At 48.9% G+C, this 9,647-nt stretch overlaps 1 protein-coding gene across 3 annotated transcripts in view; it reads left to right on the top strand.

The window, feature by feature from the left end:
* Window positions 1-523: 523 nt before the first annotated feature.
* ASCC2 (activating signal cointegrator 1 complex subunit 2) overlaps window positions 524-9,647 on the top strand; it is a 30,803-nt gene continuing 21,679 nt past the window's right edge. Inside the window, exons 1-5 of one of the 3 annotated variants that reach the window (XM_014941704.1) lie at window positions 524-585; window positions 4,151-4,250; window positions 5,993-6,151; window positions 6,503-6,673; window positions 8,338-8,467. In XM_014941704.1, the coding sequence (XP_014797190.1) occupies window positions 4,170-4,250; window positions 5,993-6,151; window positions 6,503-6,673; window positions 8,338-8,467 (541 nt within the window). In that variant the 5' untranslated portion in view covers window positions 524-585; window positions 4,151-4,169. Of the gene's footprint in view, window positions 660-4,150; window positions 4,251-5,992; window positions 6,152-6,502; window positions 6,674-8,337; window positions 8,468-9,647 lie in introns of all 3 variants that reach the window. The other 2 variants (XM_014941792.1, XM_014941884.1) reach the window with 2 other exon arrangements.

The following is a 9,647-nucleotide window of genomic DNA, read 5'->3' as shown; positions in this document are numbered from 1 at the left end:
GCCTTCTCTTCTCCAGGCTGAACCCCCCCAACTCTCTCAGCCCCCCCTCCCAGCAGAGGGGCTCCAGCCCTCCCAGCATCTCCGGGGCCTCCTCTGGCCCCGCTCCAACAGCTCCATGTCCTTCTGCTGGTGGTGGCCCCAGAGCTGGAGGCAGCACTGGGGGGTGTCTCCCCAGAGCGGAGCAGAGGGGCAGAATCCCCCCCGGCCCTGCTGCCCACGCTGCTGGGGATGCAGCCCAGGGGTGGGGGGTTTCTGGGCTCCAGCGCACCTTGAGGGGCGTGTGGAGCTTCTCACCCACCAGCACCCCAAGTCCTTCTCCTCAGGGCTGCTCTCTGGCCCAGCCTGGCTTTGGGCTTGGGATTCACCGACTACACCCGGGCTCTGCCGCAGGTGCCGGCGCTCCCCGCGCCCAGAGTAGGGCCGAGGCCCCGCGGAGCCCCCCAGGCCAAAGGCCATGTCTCCCCCTCCCCATGGCCCCCTCTCCTCCCACCGCCCCGTCCGTCACTTCCGCCCGGCACCGGAAGCCGCTGGGTTGCGGAAGCGAAGGGCCGGCGGCGGGGCCGCGGCGGTGGGAGGCGGCCGCCGGTAACGAGGACTCGGGGGTTGTGTGGGGGGGTTACCGGGCTGGAGCGGTACCGGTGGGGTCCGGACAGGGCCTGGTAGGACGGGCAGGGGGCCGGCGGTGGCAGGGATTCGGGGGTGTGTGTGGAGCGACAGGGCCTGGCTGTGCTGGGAGGGCCTGGAGGGGCGGTGGGGCCTGGGGCCGGGTAACGGGGCTGGGGTTGTGTGGGGCTGCGGGAGGGGCTGGGCCTGGCTGCGGTGTGTGGGTAGAGCTGGGTTCGGTGCCTCGCTGGGGAGTAGGGGGTGCCTGCTGGTGTCCTGCTGGAGGTGCCCGTGGTGCAGGAGCAGGGCAGGGGCCGGGCTGGTGACACTAGGTGATGAGGGGAGGCTGCCTCTAGCAGCACGGCCGGGGGGAGGCGGAGGTGTGGGACCCTTCCTCTGCCAGCTGGGCTGTGCTGGCTGCTGTGGCCCTAACAGTGTGCACCTCACCCAGGTGTCCCCGTGTCCGTGCACCTCACCCAGGTGTCCCTGTGCCAATGCGCCTCAGCAGTGGGTGCTCCCCTTTTTCAGGTGCCTCGGCAGCGGGTGCCCCCCTTGTCCGTGCACCTCACCCAAGGTGCCCCCAGGTCTGGTGGGACCCTTCCTCTGCCAGCTGGGCTGTGCTGGCTGCTGTGGCCCTAACAGTGTGCACCTCGCCCAGGTGTCCCCGTGTCCGTGCACCTCGCCCAGGTGTCCCTGTGCCTGTGTGCCTCGGTGGCGGGTACCTCCCTTGTCTGGGCACCTCACCCAAGGTGCCCCCAGGTCCGTGCCCCTCGGCAGTGGGTGACCTCCTTGTCAGGGCACCTCAGCCAGTGAGTGTCCCCACCTCTGCATGCCTCGGTGGCAGGTGCCCCCACATCTGGGTGCTTCCACTCTGCACTGTCCCCGTGCCCATCTGTGCACCTCTACCCTGGACTGCCCCCATGCCCATACATGCACCTTGTCCCAGATGTCCCCACATCTGTGCTCCTTGTTCCAGGTGTCCCCATGTCTGTGCACCTCGGTGGATAGTGGGAAGCGTGGGAGCAGAGAACATTTTGTAAAAATAAGTTTCCCTGGCAAAAGTCTGGCTGTTGTGTTCTTTGCCAGGGCTGTGTGGTGTTCACGCTGCGTGCTTGAAATCACAGGGTACCAGGAATTAAGCATGTCCTTGTAGTGGAGCCCAAAGCCCTTGGAGGGGAAGAGCGTATAGTGGTGACCAGGGATGGTCCTCTGCATTGAGGATATTCCATACTCAGGTTTATGCTTTTCTCCAGGTGAAGAAGCTTTTTTGCCATCTCTTTCAGGATGCTTTTGATTTGGACTGGAGAGTTTGATCCTTGGCAGGCTTGAAATGAGACAACGTTTTGGTTTTTTTTTTCCTTGTTGCAAACATTTCTGTGCTGGTTTTGGCTGGGATAGGGTTAATTTTATCCCCACTAAAAAACACTGGGCTGTGTTTTGGGTTTGTGCTGGAAAATGTAGATAACACTGGGCTGTTTTCCTTTCTGCTGAGCAGCCCTTACACAGTGCCAAGGCCTTTTTTGGTCCTCACACCACCCCAAGACAGAAAGTTGGGAGGGGACAGAGCCGGCAGAGCTGGCCCCAGTGACCAAAGGGACGTTCCAGGCCATATGGTGTCACACTCAGTGCATAAACTAGGGGGGAAGTTGGAGGGGACACACACTCTGCTCAGGACTGGCTGGGCATCGGCCGGTCGTGGTGAGCAATTGTGTTTTGTTAGCATCGCTTGTCTTTCTTGGGGTTTATTTTTCTCTTTTTTTTTTTTGTTATTTTCCATTATTATTATTAATTTCAATTATTAAACTGTTCTTATCTCGACCTACAAGTTTTCTCATCTTTACCCTTCCAATTCTCCCCCAACCCATCCTGCTGGGGGACAGTGAGCGAGGGGCTGGTGGTGTTCAGTTGCCAGCCAGAGTTAAACCACGACAGCTGCTTCGTGCAGTTTTGAGAATGCCACTAGGAACTCAAAGAGCCAAATTAAATATATGATGAGAACTGAAAAGCACCTTGGCTGATTCCGCTGAAAAGTGTGTTTTCCAAAGAAATGGTTTATCATAAAAAAATTGAAAACGCTCTTGTCAATATTGTAATCTTTATGCTTCGTGCAGTTTTGAGAATGCCACTAGGCATCGAAGATATATGATGAGAACTGAAAAGCACCTTGGCTGATTCCGCTGAAAAGTGTGTTTTCCAAAGAAATGGTTTATCATAAAAAAATTGAAAACGCTCTTGTCAATATTGTAATCTTTAAACTCCCTTGGAAAGATGTAATTATTTTAAGTTTTTCAAGCTGTCCAATATATTTGCATTACTCAAGTGTCTAAACTCCCTTGGAAAGATGTAATTATTTTAGATTTTCCAAGCTGTCCAATATATTGGCATTACTCAAGTGTCATTCTTTTCAATTTTTTTTTTTTTTTTTTTTTGTGAAAAATTGAACTTTAAAATGTTAGCTATCATTCTTTTCAATTTTTTTTTTTTTTTTTGGTGAAAAATTGAACTTTAAAATGTTGGCTGCACAATTTTAGCCTAAATCCATAGGAGACAAATTCTGGAACTGAAAATGTTACTCTTTCACTTGCTGTCTAAACTGTGGTCTTGCTCCTGAATCCATGTTGTTCAGCTCTAGGGACACTTCTCTTGTTCTAACAACTCTCTTGTTCTAACTGTTCTGCCCAGGCAATAGGAGTGCAATTAAGTATGGATATAAGGAGGCTTGTGATCTTAGATCTTAATTTATTAGTATAGTCTTAGAATGTAACTTTTCAGTTCTTATAATGTAACTTTTTAGTACCATTTCACAGAAATCATAATACTCTAAAACCCCAAGAAATGAAAAGCTCTGCTAACCTGCAGTTCTCATCTCTTGTTAATATCTGAACTGTTTGAATAGTGCCTGTAATGATTTCTTTTGAATTACTCTAAGGTTTGAATTACAGATAATTTCAGACAGTTAATTGAAATAATTCTGAGTTTAAAAAGTGCTGTTGTAGAATAAAATGTGGGTTTGTGAGCAGGTGGGAAGTTGGCAGGGGAAAGGAGGGCTGTGTTTCGGTGACTCGCTCCATGTGCCTTATCTGGATGAGGACGGAGCGATTCTGCCACGTAAGCACCAAAAATATTCTTTTAATAGTACGTTGGCAGGGTGTCTTTTGATTGCCTTTTTGGTTTGTAACGTCAGGAGAGAGACTGCAGGCACTAAAAGAGATTGTCAAAGCAGAGTTCAGCCCACCTCTTTAGGAACCAGATTTAAATATGAAGCTCCCATATTAAAAAAAAAAAAAAGTCCCCAAATACTTTATGTTGTCCTGGAAGGTACCAGTGGCCTCTTGGTAAGGAACAGGTTCCTTGTGAGGCATGTGCCGCTGGCTCTCGGGGTGTTCCCTCGGGGTTTGGTGTTTGGGTGGTGTATAAATTGCTTTGCATAAATACATTTGCAGCCACTGCAAGTGACGTTAAGGCTGTAGCCTCTTTAGTTACGCTTTTGGTTGATTGACCTTGTAAAACGCATCCTGAGCTGCTTTTGTTTTCCTCTTTGCTGAAGACAGGAACAAGTCACCAGGATGCCAGCGCTGCCGCTGGATGAGCTCCAGCTGACAGAAAAGGATCCCGAGACAGGGAAGCTGAGGACTTTACCAGCACTGGTGAGCTGTGTTTTTTCCTGGAAGCCAAACAAGAGCTTTAACAAATAAATGTCACGTATTTGGGGCTGGGCAAAACTAACCCTTGGTCCAGGATGTGATGAAATTCGGTTCAGGTTGCTTGTTAAAGAAATTATTTCCATTGTGTTTTAGTGCATTCAGATAGTTGAGAATTTTATTTCAGTGATGGGCAAATGAAAACTTACTGTGTTCAACATCTATAGTAAACTCTGTTCTCCCAAACCTCCTTATTCTTTTGAGGAGCAGTGTGATAGCGATGTAAACTTTGCTGTGATGGAGAGAATGCTGTGAGAGCTCCTGCAGACTCCAGGGGAAGTTTAGCTCTGAGATGTAGCACTGCGATAAGTCCGTCCACTTACTGCATCCCCTGACCTCCTGTCCTGTGGCTTTAGCTTGGGGAGATCAGAAGATCCACAGTTACGCTTCTCTCCCAGAAATAAGGCATGGAGAGAGCCTTCTTCTGGGTGTTGGTCGACTGTTGGCTGAACAGGAGCCAGCAGTGTGCCCAGGTGGCCAAGAGGGCCAACGGCATCCTGGCCTGTGTCAGGAACAGTGTGGGGAGTAGGGCTCAGGAAGTGATGGTCCCCCTGGACTGGGCACTGGTGAGGCCCCACCTCAAGGGCTGTGTCCAGTTTTGCGCTCCTTCCCACTAGAAAGACCTTGAGGGGCTGGAGTGGGTCTAGAGAAGGGCAATGGAGCTGGTGAGGGGTCTGGGGCACAAGTCTTGTGAGGAGAGGCTGAGGGAGCTGGGGGTGTTCAGCCTGGAGAAAAGGAGGCTGAGGGGAGACCTTCTCGCTCTCTCCAACTCCCTGAAAGGAGGGTGTAGTCGGGGGGGTCGGTGTCTTCTCCCAAGTCACAGGCAATGGGACAAGAGGAAATGGCCTCAAGTTGCACCAGGGGAGGTTCAGATTGGAGATTAGGAACAATTTTGACATGGAAAAGGTTATTAAGCCTTGGAATGGGCTGCCCAGGGAAGTGGTTGAGGCCCCATCCCTGGAGGGATTTAAAAGCCGGGTTGACATAGTGTTAGAGCCATGGGTTAGTGATGGGTTATTTTTATCAGCGTTAGGTTGATGGTTGGACTGGCTCATCTGAAAGGTCCCTTCCAACCCAGACAATTCTATGATTCTCCTGGGCCTGTTGCAGAGGTGGGACCTGCCGTTCGTGCTGCCTGCTCATGAGGAGGTTTGCCCTGGGCATGCATGGGGTGAGGCAGAAGCTCACTGGAAGTGAACTCTCTGGAAGCTGCTGCTCGCTCTTCAATGTGATTCTCATTTTAGGTATTTGGGCAAAGCTGTTCAGTAACCCATGGGAAGGGCAGTGAAGCATCTCTTCCCTGCATTTGATGGTCATGTTGGTTTGAACATTGTGCAAGAACCAGTTTGGAGGAAAAAGAGAGAGTGCAGGGTGCATTTCAAAGGCGTGACATTAAGCTCTTGCTGTTTGTTTTGAAGGTGTGGGAGGATTTTGCAAAGCTTCTGGTTAATAGAGTGCGTGGAACAACATCTACCAAATTCTGAAGGGCTGAAAATATTGCTGATAAATAAGGATACAAACCCACTGCTCTGCTGCCTTGAAAGATTAGAAAACGGGAAGTTACCAGGGAACTGAATGTGAAATTGTATTAAAGTCTAATTTTGATTTCCTAAAATACAGTGCTGATGGTAATGGGCATCCCTGTCCCTTGGTCTGTGGTTTTAATCCTGTGTCCTGGTTTTCTGCAGCACCCAGAAATCAAAGTGGATCGGTCCTTTGTGCTATACAGACCACCACCTGTAGTCAGAGACCCTGCTTTGGTGGAAGAATTCTTGGAGCGAGCAAAATTCATTGCAGATGACCTCAACTGGCTTCTGGCTTTGCCTCACGACAAATTTTGGTGCCAGGTAATAATTGTTTTGTGGACACTGGAGAAAGAACATGAACAATCTCAGGTGCTTGTAAAAGCCACGAACTTTAAATCGTTTTTCATAAAGACTTGTGTACACTCATTATGTCATTTGTAAGGCATTTTAATGTTAATTACTGCACCTCAGAGTGCAAAGAAAGTAGTATTTCCCCATAAATTTTTCATTGGGGATTTTAAGAGTTCACTTGTATTTGATGCACATATGGAGCCTTTTAGCACTCTGGAATGTCTTAGATTGGTTTTAAATTTAAACTGGGCTGCCCATGAACGCAGCCTATGAGTGTGTGACACTCTCTTCTCTCCATTTTTTTGTCTTTTGTCGTGCAAGGTGATATTTGACGAGACACTTCAGAAATGTCTGGATTCCTACCTGTGCCGTGCCCCTCGCAAGTTTGATGCCGTGTTGGATTGCCATCCCGAGGTGAATGACATGCAGAAATGTCTTCACCGGAGCGTCTTCCTGACTTTCCTCAGAATGTCCACTCACAAGGAGTCCAAGGTAAATATTTCTTGGCCTTGCAGTAGCTCCGGGCTGTATAACTTAGGAAAAAAAGACAGTTGGAGAAGGTAATCATGTTTCTTACTCGCGTGTCCAGCTGCGTTCCTCTCCCTGGCTGCTTTTATCAGCCAGTGTCTCCGTAGGGAGACGGTAACCACTCAGAGCTGAAGTATCCCAACTATGTGGTGATTTCTCAGGAAGGAGAGCCAGGCAGGCAGCTCAGTAATAGCAGGTTGGCCACGGGCGGTGGTGTGATACATGGCTGCAAGAGAAAACAGAGCAAGTTGGCCCTTGAATGGAATGGAAGCTCTTCGGGCCACCAGTAGCTGAGCTTTTGCTCCCTCAGTGCCACTTCCTCTGTGCCATGCGGTGTCACGTAATCTGTGCTAATACTTGTCTCTCCTTGAACTTTCCCCAAGTTTTGGACACACAATGAAATTGCTCTAAATTACTATTTTCTTGGTGTCCTAATTGAAAGCCATCCTCGGCCCTAATTGCGTGAGTACAATCCCATCAGCAGCCATGGAATTCTCGCAAGGCCTTTGGGCAGGATGAGTGAGACATCTTGTGCTTTAGCAACCACTCCCTTGATATCCTCATGTTCACGGTGTGTTATTTCTTGAGGTACCGATTCTCTTGGCTCCTGCAACGGTGACATTGAGGACGTTTGGAGGAAAGTTCTTGGAGTGGGAGCTGGAGGAGTGGGGCGGGAACAGGTAGAAGGAATGCTGGCACCCCTTCAGCAAGAATACAACACTTCTGTGCTGTCTTTCATTCCAGGATCTGATTAAATCTTACCACTCCAGTGAGGCAGACAGCTTTTGAAAGCATTTTATAGTTGAGTAGTTTGAAGAGAATGAATAGCCTTTTGTCATGCAGGCCATCAGCAGGAGTTCTGGAAATTGAGCCCAGCCAGTGCAAAGCCCTGTCCCTCTGCTTTAGCGGGGAAATGTGCCTTTCACTGAGATTGAAAGCATTTGCTGTCATGAGCAAATTTGTCTTCTGAAAATCCACGTTTTAGCTCGCTGGCCTCTCAGTGTCAAAAGCAATGGAGTTTTTGTCATTTCAGATTTTAGAAGAAATTCCTTCAGTGTTATGAGCCGTGTGTTTTTTGACGGTGTTCAGCAGTCAGGGTACAGAGCTGCAGCTCCTGGGGTTTCTTCCCACTTGTCGCTGATGCGGTTGTCCTTGGTGCCTTGATCCTGCTCTTCCAGGGCACCAGTAACCTCAGGCCACAATCTCGTGTGTAGTTTTTCAGTGTCGGTGCCAGTTAACTTGCTCTTTTGCCTGGTTGCTCATTCCTGCTGCTGAGCTGAGCCACTCCTGGGGCAGCTCAGTTCTTTGCCTGGCCACGTAGTGAGCCGGGTCTGGCAGCTGAATGAACTGTCAGAACCTTTTTGTTTTAACTTCTAGGTCGATTGGTTCATTTTGTGGCACAGCCTGGCCCTACAGTGAGTGGCACGAGGCCGGTGGGGTGGATGGGGTAGTGGCAGGGACAGCGTGGGGCTGGGCAGAAGATGTGTAAGCAGAGTTGCTGCCTTCTCTGAAACAAAATCTTTAACACACCTGTGAGAGATGATTTTACAGATGTCATAATGCTGGACCTCTTGCAGAGTAAGATTTGGATTATCCTTTAAATTGCTTTTCTTTTTTCTCCTTTCTAGGATCATTTTATCACTCCCTCTGTCTTTGGAGAAATTATATACAATAACTTCCTGTTCGACATCCCTAAGATTCTGGATCTCTGCGTTCTTTTTGGGAAGGGAAACGGCCTCCTGCTCCAGAAGATGATTGGTTAGTTCAGCCAAGGAACAGCTTCTTGCATTTAGAACGGGGTTTTATACCAAGGTTACTGCTTGGAAAAAGAAAGAATCGTCCAGTAGCAACTACAATTTCTAGATCAATTTTTAGATTAGATTACTCTTTTTTTTTTTTTTTTTTTTTTTTTTTTGGAACTTCACTTATGTCAGGGAATGCTTAGCTGTCCTGAGCTGGGCTCGTGGTGTTAGGCATGAGCCAAGGCTCAGTTATACCTTGTGTCAGTGACGTGTGTCCTCAGCCACTGTCAGAGGAGGGTGAGGGCTTTGTGAAATCCTGCTGGAGATGGGAAGGAGCAAACAGCTCAGGTCCTGTTTTTTTTTTTTTTTTTTTTCTTTTCTGTTGTGAACTTCACTTATGTCAGGGAATGCTTAGCTGTCCTGAGCTGGGCTCGTGGTGTTAGGCATGAGCCAAGGCTCAGTTATACCTTGTGTCAGTGACGTGTGTCCTCAGCCACTGTCAGAGGAGGGTGAGGGCTTTGTGAAATCCTGCTGGAGATGGGAAGGAGCAAACAGCTCAGGTCCTGGGCAGGGAGGGAGGAGGGTTTGGAGATGGGGCACAGTCCAACTGCTCATACGAGTGCTTTTGTTCCCAGAGCTGGGAGCCAAGTGAAACATGCAACATGAAGTAATTGCTGGGCTATGAAGTGGGAGGACTTGAAATTTCAATGCAGACGTTGATTTATGTAGTGCCTTCAAACCACAAAGCGCTTCAGAGCGTTGCTCAGGCTGTGCTTATCCCTAGATTTCGCTGTCTGTGCAGACAGACTTAGTGGCAAGTGTGTGTTAAGCAACATCTCGGCCTTGGATGCTAGAACCTGTGTAATAAAGAGAGAACATATTGGTTTAGTTTCTGTATTTATCCTGTGCTCTTTTCACAAGGGAACTTACCTGTGATCTTTAATATCCATCTGAGCACAGATGGAAGGAACCCAACCACGGGTTAAGTGAGCTCTTCTTCCTCAATTCTAACCCACTTTATCTGCAGTTCACATAATGAAACTTTTTCCTTTCTTTGGTAGTTATTTTTGTCTCGTTTCCAAGTTTACTAACATGAGAAGCATTAGAGATTGGGGGATGCAGCCATATTTCCAGAGCAGAAAAGCTTAGATAAAGCTTTCGCATTTTTTTTAATCCTTTTCTCCTTTTTCAGTAAC

This window comes from Calidris pugnax, unplaced genomic scaffold (genome assembly GCF_001431845.1).
Source record: "Calidris pugnax isolate Ruff unplaced genomic scaffold, ASM143184v1 scaffold7, whole genome shotgun sequence".
Taxonomy (NCBI): domain Eukaryota; kingdom Metazoa; phylum Chordata; class Aves; order Charadriiformes; family Scolopacidae; genus Calidris; species Calidris pugnax.
The sequence above is the reverse complement of the archived record's forward strand: the minus strand, read 5'-3'. Positions and strand labels throughout refer to the sequence as shown.